General features: G+C 40.4%; 1 protein-coding gene, 2 long non-coding RNA genes and 1 pseudogene across 6 annotated transcripts; 2 read left to right on the top strand and 2 right to left on the bottom strand.

The window, feature by feature from the left end:
- Window positions 1–3,708: 3,708 nt before the first annotated feature.
- Window positions 3,709–4,656, bottom strand: LOC120288160. The gene is made up of 3 exons (XR_005546452.1): window positions 4,588–4,656; window positions 4,438–4,490; window positions 3,709–3,766 (listed from the first exon to the last, which is right to left on the bottom strand). It is a non-coding gene; the product is annotated as an uncharacterized LOC120288160 (long non-coding RNA).
- A 9,113-nt stretch (window positions 4,657–13,769) lies between these two features.
- LOC120288188 (pentatricopeptide repeat-containing protein At5g24830-like) lies at window positions 13,770–17,758 on the top strand. 2 transcript variants are annotated; one of them, XR_005546487.1, is made up of 2 exons: window positions 13,770–13,898; window positions 17,393–17,758. XR_005546487.1 is itself a non-coding variant. In XM_039301669.1 (2 exons), exons 1-2 carry the CDS (start codon window positions 13,802–13,804, stop codon window positions 15,247–15,249), a joined length of 381 nt encoding a protein of 126 aa, XP_039157603.1. In that variant the 5' UTR covers window positions 13,770–13,801; the 3' UTR covers window positions 15,250–15,328. The 2 variants fall into 2 exon arrangements, 1 of the variants encoding a protein (XP_039157603.1); XM_039301669.1 differs by lacking the exon at window positions 17,393–17,758 and adding an exon at window positions 14,966–15,328.
- Window positions 15,329–16,569, top strand: LOC120288189. 3 transcript variants are annotated; one of them, XR_005546489.1, is made up of 4 exons: window positions 15,339–15,360; window positions 15,875–15,974; window positions 16,046–16,338; window positions 16,444–16,569. It is a non-coding gene; the product is annotated as an uncharacterized LOC120288189 (long non-coding RNA). The 3 variants fall into 3 exon arrangements; XR_005546490.1 differs by lacking the exon at window positions 15,875–15,974 and having other exon boundaries at window positions 15,329–15,360; window positions 16,444–16,568; XR_005546488.1 differs by having other exon boundaries at window positions 15,875–16,338.
- A 2,721-nt stretch (window positions 17,759–20,479) lies between the features above and the next one.
- On the bottom strand, window positions 20,480–22,763 carry LOC120288538 (annotated as a pseudogene).
- Window positions 22,764–23,104: the final 341 nt, after the last annotated feature.

Below are 23,104 nucleotides of genomic sequence, written 5' to 3'. Positions count from 1 at the left end.
GTGTCCCCATTTTGGCCCATTGAAATGATAGTAGGCACAGGAAGTGTAATCTTATTCCTTGCTCCCTTTATGGCACCTGAGGAACTCTTCGAATCTGAATATATGTATGCATGTATATATCTGCCATAGTCTTCTTTTGTATGTCGACCAATATTCTATACTGTCCGTGTCCTATCCTGCATTTTCATTTGTTAACACTATAGCCGCGTTTGATCATTCAGATATTTTACGCGTTAGGATGAGATTGGATGAAATAAGGATATAATGAGATTTGCAATATATTTAGTAAATGTTTGTCTATAATATAGATATAGACATGGTACCGTATTGTTCGAACACAAATTCTTCTCTTTCTCCCTACCTCTGCGCGATTTTCATCGACTCTGGTTGATGTCATTGATGCCTTCCGCTGCTTCTTATTAGGTCAACATCGACGCTAAGCGTTGTCGGTATCATCCGTTTCTCTCTCCCCCGAGTTTGTTGGCCTCCTATCTTATGGCCATTGAGCCCATGGCCAAGGTCGAGTCAAGCTTCGCCATGAAAGAACCTTATATCTGTCCGTTTATCACCCACCACATTGCACCATCGGCGAACTTCAGATCTCGACATGATCCTACTTGCACCTACTAGATTTGGGCCGAGATCTTGACATCATCCTCTAGAGCTTGACGCCACGACAAGCCTCGTCGATGGCAATGAGACGGAGCTCGGGCTCATCAGCAAGCTCGGTGACCGGGCGACCTCCCATTGCCACCGTGCTCTCACGGAGACGGAGCTAGAGCCCGCCGAGGACATGAGGGACAAACGTTGTCATTCATCGTCTCGACTGTCGGCGGCAACAGAGGCAATGGGAGGCCAAAATCATGGAGACAAAGGTAACTGCATGCATGGAAAAGTGGTGATGGAAGCTGGGGTCGCATTCAGTGAGTGCAAGGAGGGAGACAGAAGAGAAATGAACGTTATGACAACACCTGAACCTAGGCTTTTATTTGGACCATGTTAGGTTAAATATCCAGACATCAAAATTTCGCATTCCCCCGAAATATCATATAGGATATAATGTAGAGTTATATCCAAGTTCCAACTGACTAAACACATCCTGAAATTCCTTTTGTTTCTATATTTTGCCTTTATTCAGGAATAGAGTTAGCAATTGCAAACCAGAAATGGTCGTCCTTTTTTTTTCCTTTCTTTTATATTGTATTTTTTCCATCTTGTCAATAAGTCGAGAAATGGTGTTCCTCAAGCCTGCGAGCTCAGACATTATCTAGAATTTATTCCAACTTATCAATTATTAGAAGAGGAAAATTTCTGTAGCTACAGAAAGGAAATAATCTTTGTGGGAGGATGGGCTGGACATGGCGGTCAACTGACTCAAAGTGTTGGCCACGCCTGAAGTGGATGCTTGGACCGGATCAATGGGCCTGGCCCGACAGTTATTCGGCATGGATCTTCCGAAAGATGCTCGGCCTAGAGCCGATTCCTACTTGGCTTTGGCTTGCAGCACAAAACCAACACAGGCTGGCACCTCGTTCCGCCAGTACACAGCGACGTCGTGGCTGTGGGCCGTAACCTGCAAATGAGACGGCTTTGCCGGGATGCTGAAGGAAACAGATTCCTAAAATGAAACTGATACTGAGGATTGAATACCAAGAAAAGGTCCCGAGCAAACATATAATACTGATTGAAAACGACATCAATGGCATTTAACGTATCTTATTTTTCAACAAATTAAATACTCATTGTAGTCTTAGAGGAATCAATCAAAGTCTTGGAGTTTAGTTCGTCGAGAGAGTTTACTATCTTCAAATAGGAAAATGCACGTTCCGTCTCTATAAATTAATGTTCATTTTCATTTTCCTTTTATATATGACAGTTATTTTCACTTGAAAAATAACGATTCTTTCTTTCTTACGCCTTTCTTTATGGGTTAGGTTTCGCCCAACATGGGCGAATGGGCCTGGCTTGGCCCAACCAATAAAAAACCTATCAGACGTGAACAAATTTGAGCCTGAGAAGTTCACGAATCGATTGGCAAATGGAGGCGGATCCACCCTGGTAAGCCCATGAGCTTGTCTTGAAGTTGATACGTGTCTTGATCAGCAGCTACACTTGTTGTTGGTTGTGTGACTGGAATTTAATTGAACTGTATGCTCCTGAAAAACCAGCAATTTTTTTATGCATTACATGTGACAGAGGCTCAAATGGTTGATACCTACCCTGCATGTCTCATGACAGGTCTATTGTGTAGAGTGGTCAACGCGAATGTTGTGTATATTCTGGCAAATATCAATATGATTCTTAGGGACAAAGGAAGGTTTAGATAGATAGAATGTCATATAATGCAACGCAACAAAAAAGAGAGACTCTCGTCGTGGTGGAGCATATTGTCGAAACGAGGACAAGATCAATCTTCTAGCACGTGCCTTTTAGCAAAAGTAAGAAGGATGAAGTCTTTTAGCAAGTCGCTAGCACGTGCCTAAATTAGCACTCCTCAGTGAAAGACGAAAGTTCTAAAATGCGATGTCCTAAATAAGACTTGTCCTGCTCGCACGATTAAACACCTATAAATGGCAAGATCGAGCTCGTTCTTAACTCCAACACATTCTCTCTCTCTCTCTCCCATCTCACTCAGAGTCTCTGAAACTCCAGCCATGCACGCGGGTTCATCATCCCCTCTCTCTCTCTGAGAAACGCCCCAGCCCTTCCAATCCCTCTCCACCGAAAGATGTTGTCCCCGTCGAAAAGGATTTGCCCGGATAGTGGAAGGCCCGAAGCGTAAGAGGACGCACAAGAGGTGGAGCGGCAGCATCGTCGATAAAGCCCAAAATATAACTCCTCACCGGGTGCTACCGTCGCCGCCATTACGTTAAACCCCAAAGACGAGCCCACTACTTTGGCAGTCCCTCGGTCGAAGACGTATACTTGATGTACCTCCAGAAACAGTACAACCCGAAGCTGGGTCCAGATGAGTGGATGGACTGGGCCAAGAAAGAGAGTGACACTTGCGAGACGAAAGAGGAGTGCCAACCTAATTATGAAGTATGGGGTCGCTCTCAAGCATCTATGCAAAAATTCAAGGATTTAGATACTAACCCAACAGGTAACTCCAACTTAGATTTCGGTGATATGGATTGGGCTATCAACGGCATCATTCAACTCTTTGGGCGAACCCATTATCGAAGATGCTCTTTGGGGTAGTGTCGACGGTCACTTGATATAGATACTAGTGCATGCAAAAGGCCCTCGACGAAATAAAGAGCCCAGCGGAGACTTGGACCTTCGCTGGACCATGGGTTTCAAAACTAGTTGTTCAATTTGATCATATCCGATGCACGTTCGACTCGTTTGATGGTGAATTTGCTTATGGTTTCCTCTCTGCTATCTCTTCTTCACGTGAATTTGGTTCTCTCCAAGGGAATGCCCAATTTGCAGAATACGAATGTACATCCATTTTCTATGAGCTAAATGTCCGTTTTCTTATGTGTTGCTGTCTTATACCTTTATGAACCGTCATTTTTACACGACACCCATGTCCAAATTCTCCAATTCTCGTGCTAGCATGAACGAACGCACTGTTAGAAGAATTAAACAAGTTAAAGAAGATCAGAAGTGTATAGAAGTCAGTAACAGCAGAAAAGCCAAACCTGAAAAAGTAATCTGGAATGGAGGAAGCTAACCAGAGGAAGGTCGGGGTTGGCGATCCAAGAACGAATGAGCTGGCGATCCATGACTACAGGAGCTGGCGAATCCGTGAAAGCAGAACCTGAAACACAGAAGCAGATCAAGCAAATTAAAGAAGCAGCAGTCGAAGAAATACACGGTGTTGTTCACATTATTCAAGGTTGTAACTTCTATAACAGAAAATAGTTGAGCCAGTGACTAGTATAAAAGGAAAAGATAGAACAAGAGAAGGTGTGCGAGAGTTTATTGTTAGTTTCTAAGGTTGAAAGCTTTCGATTCATCAAGAGCTTCTTCTTCTTCTTCTCTCAGATCTCGTGAAATGATGAAAGATTGTGTAAAGAATAAACTTGAAGTACTGAAGAAGAAATACAACAGAAGCTGAGGTATTCTCATTGCTTGTTCGAGATCTAAACTTTCTCATATATCAATCTTGTTCTGTATTCGATTTCTTCTCATGGTATCGCATGATTTCCGGGTATGATAGATCTGTGTGTTCTTACTGCATGATGTTATAAAGATCATGATATCTCGCGTATAGTTTACTTCAAAGTCTACTGATTATCTCTGGATTTCAAAGTCTTTGAACATAGAAGAATGGCTACTAGACTTCAGAAGTATCCATTCCCTATTCATGTGAATATAGGGAACTTTGTTACCATCAAGTTGAATGAAGAAACTTTCTGTTGTAAGGGGCCCATTAGATTTCTGAAAAGCCAAGATTTAACTCTGGTTTTATTGATGGTGAAACTTTACCTCCAAATCGAATGATACAAACTGAGACTGGAGAAATGATGAACCCTGATTACCTGGATTGGATAAAAACCGATCAGCTTATATCTTCCTGGATAAGCGGTGCAGTATCAGAAAATATTCTAAGTCTAATAATCGGCTTAGAAACCTCACTTGAAGTATGGCAGGCTCTCATAAATAGATTTACACAGAAATCTGTTGCAAAGGAGTTTGAGTTGAGAGAAAACTTCAAGCCCGCAAGAAAAGAAACAGAGATCACCGAGTGAATATCTCGTAGAATTCAAAAACCATTTGCGATCAATTGAATGCAATTGGAAAGCCTGTTGACAATATAACAAGAATGTTTGGCATATTGGAAGGGCTAGGTCCTGAATATGAAACTTTCAGGACAACCATGTATTGTCTTAAGCCTCAGCCAGAGTATGAAGAAGTAATCTCACAACTTGAGAGGTTTGAAACTCGATTACAAACATACTCCATGAATGAGTATAACTCTAACCTGGCCTATTATGGGCAAAGGAAAGCTGGAACAAGTCAGCAAAGAATCAATCCCAGAAATCAAAGAGAAAGTTTTCGAGGAGAAGTTAACTATGGCAGAGGTCAGCCCTTTATTAGAAGAGAATATGGAAATAATTCTGCAGAAGCTGGAAGGAATCAATTCAATAGAATGAATAACATGTATTCAACTCAAGAAGGTCAGGTTAATAAGGATAACTGTCTGCTATGGACAAGGATTTCGACCTTATTCAAATTCTGCACAAAGGTATCAAAATGTTAGATCTTATCCACCACAAAGCTCAAATGGTGATAGACAAGCACAGAACACAAAGCCTACTAATAATGTCCCTCTACAATGCCAGATCTGTAAGAAATCAGGTCACACAGCACTCAGATGTTGGTATAGGTTCGACAATTCATACCAGGTAGATGAGATACCAACTGCATTAGCAGCAGTACACATTGAAGAACCCTATGGCTCAGAATGGTATCCAGATACAGGGGCTACATCACACATTACCTCAGAACCTGGTATGATTCAAACCTATAATACATATAGTGGTAATGACACTGTCATGATAGGAGATGGATCTCATTTGTCAATCTCATGCATTGGTAATGGAATACTAAATACAGGAAATAGCAAATTACCTCTGAATGATGTATTAGTAGTCCCTGCAATCACCAAGAATCTTCTATCTGTATCAAAACTGACAGATGACTATCCCTGTTCTTTTATTTTTGATAAACATGGGGTATATATGAAGGACAATCACAAAGCTATACAATGGTGAAGCTAGGAAGGAAAGTCAAGGGGCTCTACTGTGTGGAACCTAAAGCCGCAGTTTTCTTCACATTGCATCAACAGGAAATAGCAGAAGATACCTGGCATCAAAGGCTTGCTCACACCAATCTTAAAACAGTGAAGATCCTGCAGAAACAAAATCTCATTCAAATTAGTTCCAATACTCAGAATATATGTAGCAGCTGTCAAGTTGCTAAAAGCTCAGCCTTATCTTTCCACTCCGTACCATATTTCTAATGTTCTATTAGAAAGAATACATTGTGATGTATGGGGACCTTCGCCAATTCAATCTGTTCAGAAATTCTCCTACTATGTCATTTTTGTGGATGATTTTTCTAGGTATAGCTGGATATATCCTATGAGACAGAAATCAGAAGTATATGAAATATTCGTTATGTTTCAAAGACTTGTAGAAAATCAGCGGAATCACAAGATCAAAATCTTGCAGAGTGATGGAGGTGGTGAGTTCACTAGTAATAAATTCCAACTTCATCTGGCGTAAGTCTGGAATTAAGCAATTTATCTCATGTCCTCACACACCAGAGCAAAATGGTGTCTCGGAGAGAAAACATAGACATGTGATTGAATTAGGACTAGCAATGATGTATCATGCTAAAGTACCACTGAAATATTGGGTCGATGCATTCAAAACAGCAGTTTATGTTATCAATCTTCTGCCCACAGCAAAACTACACATGCATTCACCTCATTACAAACTCTACAATCGCACACCGTACTATTACTATCTTCGAGTTTTTGGATCAGCTTTGTTATCCATGTCTCGTGCATTACACAAAGCATAAATTTGATCCAGATCACCACCTGTATCTTTCTTGGCTGGCGTGAGAAGCATAAAGGATACAGTGCCTCTTACCTACAAATGGAAGAATTTACATCGCAGACATGTACTATTTGATGAGAATGTCTTTCCCTTTATTCATACACTCGCATCGAATATCACAGGGATCCGATCTATGCCAGACAAGGATAAAAGGAGTCCTATCCTCCGGCCTAACTATACTAAGAAGTCTCCATCACAAGACAATCGTCAAAGGGATACTTGCAGCATACCAGAATCAATCAAATAGCTCCAGCAATACAAAAATGATGAGCTCACCTCAAATAATTATGAAGGTCGATCTCACATCGGGCCATCTTCACCCGCATATTGCATCTGAAAATATACTGGTATTGAAATACAGAATGCTGTTAATAATATCTCTAGTAATAGTGAATCACATCGCCATCTTCACCATAGAGGAACAAATATCTACAAATCAAGAGCATGTCTCACTACCCACCGCCGACAGACAAACTCAAAAACAAGTTGTTGACACCGAAAATATGATTGTGTACATCTTCAACTCATCCTATGCAAACTAGACTACGGTCTGGAATTATTAAAGCAAACCCCAAATATGCATGTCTGGTTGAGTATAAGATTCCCGTTGAACCAAAAATCAACAAAGTCTGCATTAGCACACCAAGGATGGTATCAAGCAATGCAAGAAGAAATGGATGCATTATATCAGAATCAAACCTGGGAAGTAGTTCCTCGAGATAATCACATGAATGTAATCGGGTGCAAATGGGTGTTCAAGACAAAACTTGCACCTGATGGAAGCTTGGATAGACTTAAAGCTAGGCTTGTAGCCAAAGGCTTTCATCAAGAAGAAGGTCTTGATTTCACGTAAACCTTCAAAATTCCCCGTAGTGAAACATGCAAACCAATAATTTCGTTTCGCAGCTATGATGAAACAATGGAAAATCCATCAATTAGATGTCAAAAATGCTTTCTTACATGGACACTTAAGTGAAATGTTGTATATGGAACAGCCTCCGTGCTTTAAAGACACACAAAGGCCTCACCATGTTTGTCTCCTTCAAGATCTCTTTATGGACTTCGCAAGCTCCTCGAGCTTGGTTTGATAAATTCAGCAGCTTCCGCTTGAATATGGCTTTTCTCGTAGCTCCACCGATCCTTCTCTCGTTCATCCCGCATACCGAATCGACACTATCCTTCTCTTACTCGTATGTAGATGATATTCTCACTCGGGCAGCTCATCTCACATGATTTCTAGTCTCATTACTTCACTAAGCATTCATTTTCATATGAAGGATCTAGGTGCTCTACACTATTTTCTTTGGCATTGAAGCTACACGAAATCCAGACATCTATTCCTTTGCCAAACCAAATATGCTCTAGATCTTCTCACCCGAGCTCATATGCAAGATTCCAAACCTCTTTCAACTCCTCTCTCACTCAAACCATCCATTTTAATCAATGATTCTCTACCTTTGCATAATCTTACCGAGTACGTGTTTAGTTGGCGGTTTGCAATACCTCACCTTAACCACTGCATACATGCTTATGCCACAAATATACTGTCAACGAATGCAGCAAACTCACAATTGCAGACTTCAACAAAGTTAAAAAGAGTCTTACGGTATGTAAAGGGTACCATCAAGCTTGGCTTATTTCTTCACTCACAAGACAATGCATCTCTATGGTTATTCCGATTCAGATTGGGCTACAGTGTCGAAACCAAGATCAACAACCGAGCCGTATATATATGATCCAATCTATATCCGGGCAAAGAAAGAAACAACCTACCGTGAGCTAGATCACTCCATCAAGCCGAATACCGTGCTCTTGCATCAGCCACTCGCGATCTTACATGGGTCAGTTTTGTATTACGTGATATAGGCTGTTTTCTTAAGCCTCCTATTCATCTCAGATAGGGATAACAAGTCAGCAATATCTCTTACTCGAATCCTATCTTACATGCTCGAACCAAACATATTGAAATAGATTTTCACTTTGTTCGGGAAAGTCTCTCAAAGGTCACTACAGTCGCCTTTACATTCCAAGTTCTTATCAATTAGCTGATATTTTTACAAAACCATTGACAAGGTAGAGCACATTCTTATATGCGAACCAAATTGGGAATTTCTACACTCTCCATTCCCAATTTGAGGGGGATGTTAGAAGAATTAAACAAGTTAAAGAAGATCGATGTATAGAAGTCAAGAATGTTAAAAGCCAAACCTGAAAAAGTAACTGAAAGAGAAGCTAAACCAGAGGAAGGTCGTGGGTTGGCGATCCAAGTGAACGAATGAGCTGGGCGATCCATGACTACAGTGAGCCGGCGAATCCGTGAGCGTAACCCAAACACGTATGTGCATCAAGCAAATTAAAGAAGCAGCAAATAAGAAATACACGGTGTTGTTCACATTATTCGGTTGTAACTTCTATAACAGAAAATAGTTGGAGCCAAAGTTGACTAGTATAAAAGGAAAAGATAGAACAAGAGAAGGTGTGCGAGAGTTTATTGTTAGTTTCTAAGGTTGAAAGCTTCGATTCATCAAGAGCTTCTTCTTCTTCTTCCTCTCGTATCTGTGAAATGATGAAAGATTGTGTAAAGAATAAACTTGAAGTACAAGAAGAAATACAACAGAAGCTGAGGTATTCTCATTGCTTGTTCGAGATCTAAACTTCTCTCATATATCAATCTTGTTCTGTATTCGATTTCTTCTCACGCACAAGCACCAATTCAGATTCTTCCAAAAATTAAATGAAAGATATGGCATTTTTGGGACCCAGCAAAAACAGAACAAAAATAGCGCCACACCAAAAATTAAATGTAAGATAGATTGATATCTACGGCAATAACAGCAGGACAACTCCCTCATTTCAAAGTTCAAGCAAAGTCCATATCAGCTCAACGATTAACATGACAAAGAAGAAATTTTCACATGCTAAAACCCCTTAGTCCATTAAGTATTCCAGACAGCACAAAGCATGAGTCTCGACTGCAGGCCAATGCAACAAGGATATAAAGACCAAGAGCATCATAGTCATTAGGCAGAGGAAAGCAAACATCAAGAACAACATTAAGGTCCCACAGACTAAGCTCTCAACTGGAGCATTTGTCTGCAAAAAGATATACCTGATATCATTACGTTTTGTATATCAAATCATCGTCCAGAATTTCTCAAGTCAATCGAATCAATATTGAAGGATTTTACCGAAATGACATCCAGCAAATGCACCGGCAATTCAGATTTGACCAACCTGTAGTTTCTTCAAAGGTTGATCAGCGGAACCAGGGCAGGAATCAAAAGATCAATTAGGCTCTGCTCCCGATTCCGTTCCAAAAGCAAATCCGACGTGGAGTGGCATTCAGTTCCATCATCAACAAGGTAATCTGTCCGAAGCAAATCGCTCACACAGAGTGCGGGAAGAAAATCACTAAAAACAGGAGTCCAAACTCCGGGGAGGAGGTTTTAGTGGCAGATCTCTCAAAACAACTAGCGTAGCACATTATTAAAATCCTGCACCATGAAGAAAAGCATAAGAGGCTATGCGACAAGCTCCACACTTCAGACATAGGCATTACGAAGGCATAATACGAAAAAGGCTTAAGAGCCGAGCAATTAGTTAACAAAATCTGAATTTCACCCCAGGAAGCAGAAAACTGCGTGTCTGCGAGAATTCTGATAAGGGAAGATATGCGATAAAACGTCCAAGCTAAACACTGGAATTTGAACCTCTCCCCGATGAGATTGAGAAGATATTTAGAAGAGTTGCAATCAGAAAAATTCAGGACTACATGCCTTGTAAAGGTATAGAAAGGATCCCACCAGTCGTGCATCCATATATAAATATCAGATTTGCCCTAAGAATTACAGGAAAAAAGATAGATTGATATCTACGGCAATAACAGCAGGGCAACTCCCTCATTTCAAAGTTCAAGCAAAGTCCATATCAGCTCAACGATTAACATGACAAAGAAGAAATTTTCACATGCTAAAACCCCTTAGTCCATTAAGTATTCCAGACAGCACAAAGCATGAGTCTCGACTGCAGGCCAATGCAACAAGGATATAAAGACCAAGAGCATCATAGTCATTAGGCAGAGGAAAGCAAACATCAAGAACAACACTAAGGTCCCACAGACTAAGCATCCGGCAAAATCAACGCGACCTACGGCCCAATACAAAAGCTCCACACCAAATCTCTTGAAGAAGGGAGGTCAAAACCAAACCTTGAAAAATTCAACAACTCAGCGAAGCCAGATCATGTCCGAGAAGATAATAGTGTATTAGCTCATTAATAAAAAAAACCACAATATACTAAGTCTGCCAATCAACAAATTCTCCACTCTTTAACTCAAACGAACACGTCAAGCAAAAGGGTTAGCCCTTGCACTCGGTTGGATTCCCCAAGTAACTTCAAATTTGGCTACCGCCTTCCTCACCGTCTAGGCAACAATCTAAGAATTTCCTCCACTTCGTCAGACTCACTCTCAACGTGCTGAGAAACTATACTAATTTTCTCCAAACAAGACCGGAGTCCACCAGTTTCACCACTCTTTAATGGAGAAGAGCCTTTTAAAGAATAGCACACAATGTATGAGAAAGGCTCTGCCCTTGCCCCTTTTTCAAAATTCTAGACAAAGTTCCAAGTCATTCACCTCTTTCATCGATGTCTAGATGATAATTTGGAAGCAACTATCGGTGTTTCTCTCTTCCCTACTCCCACTGTGCTCAACGCAACATATCAAGACTGATTCAAGACTCGATAGCTTAGACTAAAATCAAATAACCTAAAAGCCTTTCGCATACTTCTGGATAAGGAGTAGATCGCATATTCTGAAGAGTGGGTTTGAAGGAGTGCCACACCTTGACGGTATTCAGCACTTCAAGCAATCTCCTAGGATCTGAACAGCCATCACAAAAGCATTCGGCGACCGCAATATTGCGGAGGACCTGCATTGCACTAACGTTAATAGCTCAGACCATGTTGCTTTACGCGAGTCAGACAAAAGGAACGACTTCTTTACTCAAGAAATGCCGTATAGAGATTCTAAAAGAAAAGGAAAAGTATGCACAGCCAGGAACAGCCCGTGTGAGCGCGCGCGCGCGAGAGAGAGAGAGAGAGAGAGAGAGAGAGAGAGAGAACCTTTACTGCATCAGCAAGTTCATTAATAGGCTCATGAAGGCTTCTTGAATTGCTGGAGTGATTCCCGGGCGTGAATTAACTATCAGACCCTGCAAAAGAAAAAGTGCAAGGGTTTACCGATGGATGAATTGAAACAGCTAAAGCAAATCAATTCACAAAGAAAGCGCACATTTTGCTACCTTCGAATCAACTAGCCAAATTTTCTTACAAGCTTCCTCAACTGGAGCATTTGTCTGCAAAAAGATATACCTGATATCATTACGTTTTGTATATCAAATCATCGTCCAGAATTTCTCGAAGTCAATCGAATCAATATTGAAGGATTTTACCGAAATGACATCCAGCAAATGCACCGGCAATTCAGATTTGACCAACCTGTAGTTTCTTCAAAAGGTTGATCAGCGGAACCAGGGCAGGAATCAAAAGATCAATTAGGCTCTGCTCCCGATTCCGTTCCAAAAGCAAATCCGACGTGGAGTGGCATTCAGTTCCATCATCAACAAGGTAATCTGTCCGAAGCAAATCGCTCACACAGAGTGCGGGAAGAAAATCACTAAAAACAGGAGTCCAAACTCCGGGGGAGGAGGTTTTAGTGGCAGATCTCTCAAAACAACTAGCGTAGCACATTATTAAAATCCTGCACCATGAAGAAAAGCATAAGAGGCTATGCGACAAGCTCCACACTTCAGACATAGGCATTACGAAGGCATAATACGAAAAAGGCTTAAGACCGCGACTTAGCGGTCTTCGAAGGAAGGAAGCCCGACCCGATCAACACCCTAGCAGAAACCCTAGCCGTGAGAAATGGAAAAGGGGATGACAGCCCCAAACAGCTCGATGAACTGGAAGGCACCTGGTCCGCAGGAGCTGAAGTTAAACGCCGATGGCTCCTGGTGCAGCTCGACGCTGGCGGGTTCGGTTGCCGGGGTGTGCCGGAACGCCGCTGGTCTCCTCGTCGCCGGCTTCACCAAGAAGTTCCACGCTCCGTCCGCCTGGTTTGCTGAAACCCTAGCCGTGGGACAGAACCACGCGAATTGATCTCAAACCCAGCCGTGAGACAATTTTATCACGTGTGGAGTGCTTATCGCGCCGTGCGGAGGGGCGGGCCGTGCGGAACCCCCTTGGCCGGCCCAATCCATTGTTGCTGATTGCACAGGAATTATGGCCCAGCTTAGTGGAGTTTCTGTCCTCTATGAACCGAGGGATACCAATAAAGCTGGATTGAGGATTGGGTTGCTAAAGCCCACCGAGCCAACTCGGTGCGTCTAAAATCAACGATGTGTGTTACATAAATGACAAGTTGTTGATGTTGAGGCTTTTGTGTGCAGATCAACTTCCTCTGGAATGTGTTCCCCCACTGGAAATATGTGCTTTGGTTCCATCAGTTATTTAGTTTATGCTTTTTTTGCCCTTGCAAAACTGAGTCTCAGGCATGAGCTTCTAGTTTCTTTCCTTTGCCATTTTTCATTGCTTTTATAAGGGAAATTTAATAGATACTATAAAAACAATGATGCCATTCTGCCAATGATTGTGGTTTTGTAATGTGATCATTCTGTACATGTGTCTGTTACAGAGAATATGAGGCATCCTTGTGTAGGGGTAAAATGGTCCTTAACTTTCTAGGACCATATATGATCAGGTTTTGCAGAGAAAAAAGATATCTGGGTAATTGTGTGTGTGACGTCATGAATTGGTGAGTCCTTTGAATCTCTCTTCATTCATCTCTGAATCTGCCGGCTTCAAGGTTGATTTATAAGTTGGTTTCTATGTTTATTGTGGTCATCATTTGTTTCCTAGAATTTGATGACTCAGTTGTTATGAGTTACCATGGACGATGCTTCTCATGTCTCAATGTATCACTTTGTAAGCATGTCGATGTGCTTGTCATTGTATACTGACAAGAAATGTCCATTTAAGGAAGGTTGGGTATTGCATTGGTAATTGTGAGTTCTGAGCGATGCATAGCTTTGTCTGATCTGATTTTCAAATTATTGATGATTATCATGCTGAATATATCTATTTGGGCTACTGCAGTCAATGAACTTCTGTCAGGTCATTGTAGTCAGTGACATAATTCCTTTCACACTATTTTTTTTATAATGATTTTCTTTCTCGAAATTTGCAGGGAGAGCATAGACGTGGCAGGCATGGTTGATGGTGGGTACAATTTAGTGGCCAATTATGAGGATCATGAAGGTATATTAACGAATTTGTGTTCAGAGGGTAAGCTGGGGGCTGCATTATGGTTGCGTGAGAAAATGATACACCGTGGTGCTGTTCCTGATATAGTTTCTCATAATTATCTTCTGAGTGGATTGTGTCGAAGCGGTAACTTAGAGAAGGCAGGTTTTCTTTTGCGGATATGTTGAAAAATGGGACCTTCTCCCAATAGTGTATCCTTCAACAGTTACATCATGGGCTATTGCCATTCTAATAACGTGGATGGTGCTCTTTATCTCGTCTTCTATGGTGAGTTGTGGTGTTCAGCCAAATCGTATAACCCGTAACATACTTGTGCATGCTTTGTGCAGGAGGGGTCTTTTGGAGGAAGCTAGGAAGCTTCTTGGTCGGTTAGTTAACGAGGATAATGACAAGGCAACCTCGGATTTAATCGCGTCAACTATACTGATGGATGGTTATTTTAAGAATGGTAATGTTCTTGAGGCAGTATATATATGGAACAAGATATCTTAGGAGAAAAATAAGATGGATGTGATTGCTTACAATTCTTTTATCCATGGACTTAATTCAAATGGGGACATGAGGAGCGTGATTGGTGCATGTTGTCAAATGCTGAAAAAAGGTTTCCATCCTGATGTTTTTACTTACAATAGTCTTTTAAGAGGATTCTACGAGGGAGGAAAATTGTGTGAGGCGTCCCATGTCCACAGCATTATGTTAATGGAGGGAGTTGCTCCGGATCTGATCACTTATAAAATAATTATCCGAGGCTTATGTGCTCATGGAGATGTTGAGAAAGCATATGAGTTCCTTCAGCTTATGTTAGAGGAGTCGATGGTGCCCTGATCCATCCATATGGAATTGTGTTATTCATTGTTATGGAAGATGCGGTGATCTTTGTAGAGCGCTTTTTGTTAGGGATCAGATGTTGGCATTTGGCATTGCGCCAAATGTTTTTACTTGTAATGCATTAATAGATGCACAAGTAAAGAGGGAAAATCTTTCTGATGCTTACCTGCTTAAGCAAGAGATGCATCAAAATGGGCTTTTTGCTGATGTGGTTACTTACATTTTGTTGATAGGTGCTGCTTGTAACTTAGGCCGGATGCGTTTTGCACTTTGGTTACACGATGAAATGCTGAGAAGGGAGTGTGAACCGGACATTGTAACCTGTACTGAACTAATTAGGGCTTACTGTGTGAGAGGTGACTTGAACAAGGCAGAAAGGCTTTTTGAGAAGATACAAAAATCTGGAATACCAATTGATCATATTCCCCTGAAGATCCTTGTTAATGGATACTGCAAAATGGGGCAGCTTAATCTGGCTTTTAACCTCTATAAGAAGTGGCTGTCAAACTGGAACTAACTTCCCACTTTTTATGTTAGAGAAGTTGGTATTCTTGCCACATGCAACTGCAATTTCTCTTGGGCATTATTCATGACAATGGCTGTGTACTGCACATCAGCTTGATCCAAGGTGCGTTTATCTTGTATCGTTTCGAAAGTTTATTAAATTTTTCACTCCATGCCTGTAATTGCGAGAATGTTTTGAGGATTGTTATCATCTGGCTTAAAGATTTGAGGGTTGCCACTTTTATTCTATCATTCTATTCAGGTGTTTGATAGGATGATTTCGACTCATGGAAATTTCTTTACGAGCTTATAGAATTCAGGACCTTGAAAAAACGATGGCTTTCTCAATTTACTATTAAAGAATCTCCAAAAGTGAAGTTACAGGTTTTCTAGACATACAATTATGAGATGATAAATTCATGTCATACAATGAACCCTAGTGAGCGTGGTCATTGACCATTGACCAATATTTCATCTTTCTTTATTTTTCCCTCTAATCCCCCTTTCTAAGAGTAAGTCACCGTTAGATTTTTGCTAAGCGTTTCATTTTGGCAAAGAGCGCTTTTTGCTGTTTCTGTTCATTTCTCCTTGTGAGTCGTTTCTTTCCTTTTTAAATTTCATTAATGTTGCTTCATCAGTTCTCTTGCTTCTCGATTGGAATGCCTAAGCGGTGGTTGGTGTTTTTGACATGGTCCACTGGATCAGTTTAAATTTCCGCTTCACAGTTCTGTTTTGGAGGTATAATTCTCAGTTAATAAGAACTTCTGTCTGTCATGTATCAAGCTAAGCATTCAATTATGGTTCATCAGGATTTTCGATACCATGACTGGGTGCCAGGAAGGACTTAACCATCAGTCAAGAAGCAGTTACAAAAAATATCTAAAGGGGATTCCTTCTTTAGTTTGTTCGTGCACAATGTTATCATCATATTGAAGCAAACTTTCCCACAGGATATCGTATGCAACATGGTATTGGTTTGCTATCTGGTTGGGTTGGCCTCCTTTTGAAATGGTGCGTACTGCATAAGAAAATCCCGAGTTACAGAAGCAAATTGCCAATTGAGCTAGTGCTGTCATTTAGAAGACATATGACGGCCTATAGTGTATGTTACCTGACTCTTGCTAAGTGTTTATAATCTCATCGCTTGCGAATTTGGCTATTCGTTGGCACTTCTAACTTCGACTAAATTCATGTCATATTTCTGCAGAAAGTTTCATGCTGCAAGAACAATATAATGCTGCATGGGGAATGCATCTAGCTACGAGTTCACATTTGTGGGAGTGGAGTGTCCTCCCAAAAGACAAAAAAAATAAGGTAATAATTGTGGTCTTGATTTTGGATTGTTATGTGTAAACTTGATTTCTGTGGAGTAAATTCAAACGCTATTATGTCATCCTACTTCTTATTGGAGTACAGGTTTTATTTAGATCACTATATGTAGGAGTTGCTGCTTGGTGACATGTTCTATTTGCATGCAGAATTTGATGGAACTGGGGGAGCCATACATTGAACTACGGTGCATGGTGAGTTGATCTTTTGATGTTGCATTGTTCTTTTCATTTCGTCACTATGTGCAGTTGGGAGAATAAATAGACCAAGATTGGCATATGTAATTTTTATTCATAGTCCTTTCAGTAGAGCACCTTCTATGCTCATTCTGTGTGCGCAACATTTTTACTTTTTAGCAATTAATAAGCATCACTGTCAAGTCTTATTTAATCTACTAAATTATTTTGTTTTCTGTGATATCGTCCTCGAACTCACCTTTGTGTAATTCAATAATCTTTTACTAAATGTAACTAAATAATTAATTTTTCTCGTCAAAATGTTGATGTCACATAATTGATGTCTTGTGCCACCACATACACACAAACACACATAGGTGCTCTCAAGTCACACACACCACTGTTCCAAGCTCTTGCTCTTCATCTCTCTCACATCGCCATCCTTCGATTTCTTCAGTTTGTGGTCAGGTTTCCTCTGATTTCACTGGTTGGTTTTTCCAGGAATGTTTGTGTGGGTGCTGAGAGACGGCCGAGCTGCACATTTTGGTGCTACAGACATGCTTGTCTAGGTGGATGCACAGGCTGTTGTTCAGGCTCAACAATGTTGACTTATTAAAACACTTTCATAGACAGTACTTTGTGTCCTTGCAGGGCCTTGCGGATGCTTATTCCGGAGATGAGCTTGTGCCATCGGAGCTGCGTGGTGAATATGTGCGAGGACGTGCTAGCTAAACATGGGAGAGAACAGAAAGAAGAGCTTGTTATCTTTTGGACACCGCTGGACTTCATTGAGGAGACCTATTCCTCTGATGGGCTTGAGTTACTATCTCTGGTCACTGTAACAAAGCCAGTCATGGTATGATTTAGATCGCTCAGTTTTGCCAGTGTTTGTCTTCTAGACTTATTATTAGAGAGACTTCTCAATGTACTAGCATGTTTTCTGAAGCTGCTGTATTAGGGGCTATCGAGCAAAAACATTTGTAGCAGGGACTACCAGACAGCTATTGCACGTTTGTAGTTCATTGCACCTAGTACATGCACGTAATTTATCGTTATATATGTCTATATGATGCATTGGCATTTGATGTTATCCGCCCCTAAGAGGATTTTACCAGGGAGCTAGCAGCACTTGTCTGAGACCTCTTCAAAGCTTTTAACAAAATTAATTGTGTAGCTTTGTTGTATCGGTGACTCTTAGTAAATGTCCGGTAGAGAGTATGCTTGTTTCAGCTGAAGTAACATGAAAAAGTACTTTTTTCGCTTTTCCACCACCATTTTAAATTATTATTCAAATTTTAAAAATGGGTTGAAAAGATATGTGAATTTATGTGTCAACATTTGCATTTTGTGGAAGTGTCATTGTTTAAGATTTAAAAGAAGATAAAAAGCTCATCGCTAAATTTTGATTAAACAGAAAAAAAAAAAAGTAAAAATAATTCAGGATTGTTCCTATCTGCATTGATAACTTTTGTAAACGAAATTACAGAAATTATTCGTTCCATATGGCGAATGTCCCATAATATATTGGACTTTTTTTATTTTTATTTTTATGTAAATGCAAATGTAGGCTACTGAGGTGCATATCCTAAATGTAAATATTAAATATGGAAAAAACCATCAAATATCCCAAATTATATCCAGTGTAATACATTTATTCTAAATTTTTTTTCCACAATATCAAAGATTTCAAACCTATACATATGTGACATATTTATCTTTTGTCAATAAATAGCTAAAAATCCACTTATATGGATGCCAAAAAGTCAACAGTGTTGACATAGACGATATTTTGGTTGAAAATCATCTGACATAATATTAGCGAATTATAAATGCATCACATAAATACTTAGTTTCAAATTTTTATGTCACAAGAAAAAAGACAGGAATATCGGCAAATGATAAATACGTCATATAAATACAAGTTTGGGATTATTATGTCACGAGAAAAAGTTTAAGGTAAATGTGTCGAATAGGTATACTTTGGAGTTCTTTATGTTAAAAAAAAGGGTTCAAAATAAATGTGTCACGGTGAGTATAGTGTAGAGGTTTTTGATGGATTTTTCCCTTTTGATTATTATATTCCTAATTATACTAGTGAGTAGGGACTACTTGTTACATAATTGCTTAGGTAACTAACTACTCAACTTTTTCTCGATAGTAAAATTTGCAGTGGGTTCATCGGTTTTTAGTTACTAACTATATTTAGAGTGTGTTTGTTTTATGGAATATTAATTATTTGAAAAATATATTCCTAAAATGATCGCTTTTATCCTTTACAAAAACAAACAAAAATCAATAAATGAAGAATATCTTTTATCGTCTACGAAAATATTTAGAATGTTGTTTGATTAATTATTTCAAACGAAATAAGCAATCGTTTTCAGGATAATATTTTTCAAATCATTCATTTCTTGCGTAACAAATATATCAATATTTACTTTTTTTATGAGAGGATTAGAGAAACAGCATATCTCCATTTGTTTTGACTTGGCATCAAATTTGTGTACTTGCATACATGGTGAAACTTCATAAGTAAGATACCGGATTGGCAGTCGTCGAGAGGCCAGTGCGGCAGAGCTAGGATCAGCCCCGGGAGCTACTACCAAGTTTGGTACAAGGCTCCCAGCTGGTTACCATTACCGGGTTTAAGGTCTCCGGTTGGCTTTGATAGACCCCAGTGTTTCACACTCCCACTTGGGAATTTCCCACTTGGGAATTTTCCCGGGGGGATCCGCCATAGGGGCTTGGGGAGAGCCTTTTATAGACCTGCTCAGGTCTGAGAAGTATCTATGGAGAAGTCACCAACAATTTTACATTTTGAACAGATGAAGGGGTGATGCTATACATAAAAATTTGTAATAATGACCCTTGTCAAGGAGAATTGAAGAAAGGATTAAGCACATTGCATCAAGAAAGGATGGAAGTATGATTTTAGAGCTGTAAGTACCGTTGTTGATGCAATTTGATCCTTCGATGCGAATCTTCTTTTTCGATTTGTGCAATCCAATTCTTTTTGCCAATAGTTACTGAAATGTGGTGCTGAGGAGGCGCTTAAAGGTCATGATCAGCTGCAATGTATGTCTAAATCTGACTTGTTTTCAATCAAAGGTCATGCAAGTTCATGTGAGGAACTAGCAAGTCAGATGTGGGCTAAACGTAGGAGTAACAATCTTTGTTCTTACGTATTTCAATCATCTAACTTTCACTGTTTCAGTCATCGATGCCAAAGGAGGGGAATAGGCCTTTTGCAATTTGGATTTCCACTTTGTATATATAGTTGTCCGAGAACACTCAAAATACATAAACTTGTTTTGAGTTTAAGATGGGGTATTACATCCCTGGGAATGTCAGAAAAACAATAAGAAGCCCGTCATGGAGTCCTGTCAAAATTTCCTCTGAGAACACACTGTCAATGAAAACATGTACGAATTGCTTGCCAAATGTGCCTACTAGAATTCAACCTTGGTATGTTTGTATGAACCTCAACTTGTCATGTGCCTATGAAGATTTGAGCCATCAATCGCCTAAGTCGGCGAAAAGTTGTTGGCATTGCCGACATCATTTCCTTTGCCTGAATGCTTCTTGTTCCCTGCAACAGGTTGCAAATTCCTCCGTTAGATATCAAACCCAAGAATAGTATCATCATGTGCTCTTTTTTTTTTTTTTTTGAGGGGGGTGTTGGGGAGGGTGGAGGGAAGACGAGAATCATAAAGGAGCATTCAGTATCTTCTCAGGCACCTATTCATACAGGTAATTCAGGTAATTATCATCAAGAATATAAACTTTTTCAGCATGATTTACTAGAGACGATGAAGGAACGCTCAATCCAGTATGGTTGACAACAGTGCAGAATCTTGTATTGAGGGTCATTTCTGTTATGTAATTACCTGCCTAGATTGCATATGGAAAGGGAAAATATGCAGGCATGAGTGCAGTGATACTGGCAGTGCAGTCAAGTAGATAACATTTTACAGTATAAGTTTCCAAGCAAGAATAATGGCTCAGATAGCACATTTCTCTTAAAGAAAATGGCTAAAATAGGTGCACACGCAGGCACTCAAAACCCCCACTGCTAACTGAATGCGGGTTCACCTTATAAATGGTATAACGTATTAATCAGGAGTATGGGAGCAAAACCCAAAGTGATGTGTGCTGAAACACGAGAATGGAAGGGAATGAATTCAAATTCCATTCCTTGGGTAATGTCACAAGAATCAGTATATGCTGCTGGCAGTCAAGTGTTGATATCTACCTTCATAATGACAACAGATAGTAACTCATCTTCAGAGAACTCGGACCGAGTTTGGACCTGTTGTTCAGACAGAATAAGTTAGCATATTACAGAATGCAAGCCAATGGGAAGCAAAAGAAGCAGCACTAAAATAATGCTTGTTTACAAAACTTTTAGGAAAGTGAGAAGCTTACTTTATTACTTCAAAGATTGCAAACAGATAGAGTCCCATCTCCACTAAGTAACATGAAAAAGCAAAGATAATGCCATTATGCTTTAGGAAGTGCTGTCGCATGTGTGACTAGGACGGACAGTCTATCTTCAAAGACAGTCAAAGTCCATCTCCAAGCAATATTAATGTAGACAAGCAATAAAAAAAATCCCAGCCATTGCCAAATACACTGCATTGAAAGAACCACCTTGTGGCGACAAGTTTCATGGAATCAGATGCAAATGTGATGTCCGATATGAAATCTTCATGGGCACTAAATGTGTTGCAGCAAGAACGTTGTCTGGTGTCCCAAATCTACAACCAAGTGATCCATCGAAACGTTGATAAATAATAAGCTAGAGCTAACACGGGACACTATAATTTTAAAGCATGCGCTTCTAGGACGTGATAGCTACAAATATGCCCATTCTGAAGTAGGACGCACTATTCTTATATTACTTATTTATTCTCATCAATGTTTCTGAAGGGTACTTTTCCTCAAGAGGCTCGAACAAAAGTAAATCAACAGAAAAACGATGGAGAAGGGAGCTGAACAATCACAATATATGCATTTATGGAAGAGAAAAGCTTTCCTTGATTCTAAAATTTGTAACTCAGACTACGGCACTCTACATGAAGCCCAATAATCAGGACCTTCCTGCAAAGCTCTGGTGAAACTGTACAAGAAATTTGAATCAAAGAGAACATTGAAGGGACGATCAGAGCATAAGCACCTTGATGCACCCATAATCGTCTCCCGTGGCAATAGTAGACTCCGTCAAATTGACCGATGTATTGACAGCAGCCCTGGTCCCCAAAGTTAAAAATTTCAGCATCAACTCATGCAGAACAGGGACATGGACAAGGACAGAAGGAAGCACTAAAACACACACACACTCACTCACTCGTGAGATTTTTCGACTCGGGCGACGACAGATCCCATCTCCACATCCGTCGCAAGAATCGAGCAATCCGGAGAACCAGTAAAAATCGCTGACCATACGCCGCATTGCACAATGCAAACGGCGAGACTTAAATTCAGTACATCTAAGCTCCTTCTTAAGTTATTAAAAAAAGAAAAGAAAAATGAAAGGCTCCTTTAGCTAAAGAGGAAGGAAATTCAAGCAAAAGCATCCACCTTTCCCATCGTCGATAAACCGAACAGCTCGACAAGACTCGCCGTGCGCTCGCACTTCCAGCAACTTAATCGCAGAACGTTCGAAAACCTCAATCCACCATTAAAAGACAGCACGAATTGCAAAATTCCTACAGAAATCGCAGCGAAAAGAACACGGCTTTTACTTTTCCGGCGAGGAGCCGTCGCCGTAGCGGTACCTGCAAACATCGGAAAACCGAGTCAGAAAAACGGCGCGAATTCGATGAACTCGAGAGCCGGAATTTAAATTATGAGCCGGGAGCGCCGAGGTCGGAGGAGGCGTTACAGGAGGAGGTCGCCGGTGATGAGACCGGAGGCGACGAGCTGCTCCGATGGATGAAAATCGACGTCGAATGCGAGGTTCCGGAGATCGATCTCCATGCTTTCCTCCTTTCCTTTGCTCTACAGAGCAATTGATCTTGCCTTTCTGTTTTTTTTTTTTTTGGTAAAGGGTAAGGATATATTAAGCAAAGGACAAAAATACAAGAATTCAGCCAAAGCTCACACTCTAGCTCGGGAGAACAGGGAGAGTGAGAGGGAGCCAAATCAAAGGATACAAAGGCAAAAAGAACAAGCTAAACAACCCACGGCACTACAAATTACCACAAACCAGTCCGCCAACCCTCAATCAAAAGTGAAGAACGGAGGGTGTTAGGAAGATGTAGCCGATTCAAACAGAGGGATCGAATCCCCAGCTTCTCTAGAGTCTTTTGTTTCTTGGAGTAGGTGGAGCATTATTAAACATAAGAGTCTTGTCCTTCACAA

This window comes from Eucalyptus grandis, chromosome 9, assembly GCF_016545825.1.
Source record: "Eucalyptus grandis isolate ANBG69807.140 chromosome 9, ASM1654582v1, whole genome shotgun sequence".
In the NCBI taxonomy this organism is placed as follows: Eukaryota; Viridiplantae; Streptophyta; class Magnoliopsida; order Myrtales; family Myrtaceae; genus Eucalyptus; species Eucalyptus grandis.
The sequence above is the reverse complement of the archived record's forward strand: the minus strand, read 5'-3'. Positions and strand labels throughout refer to the sequence as shown.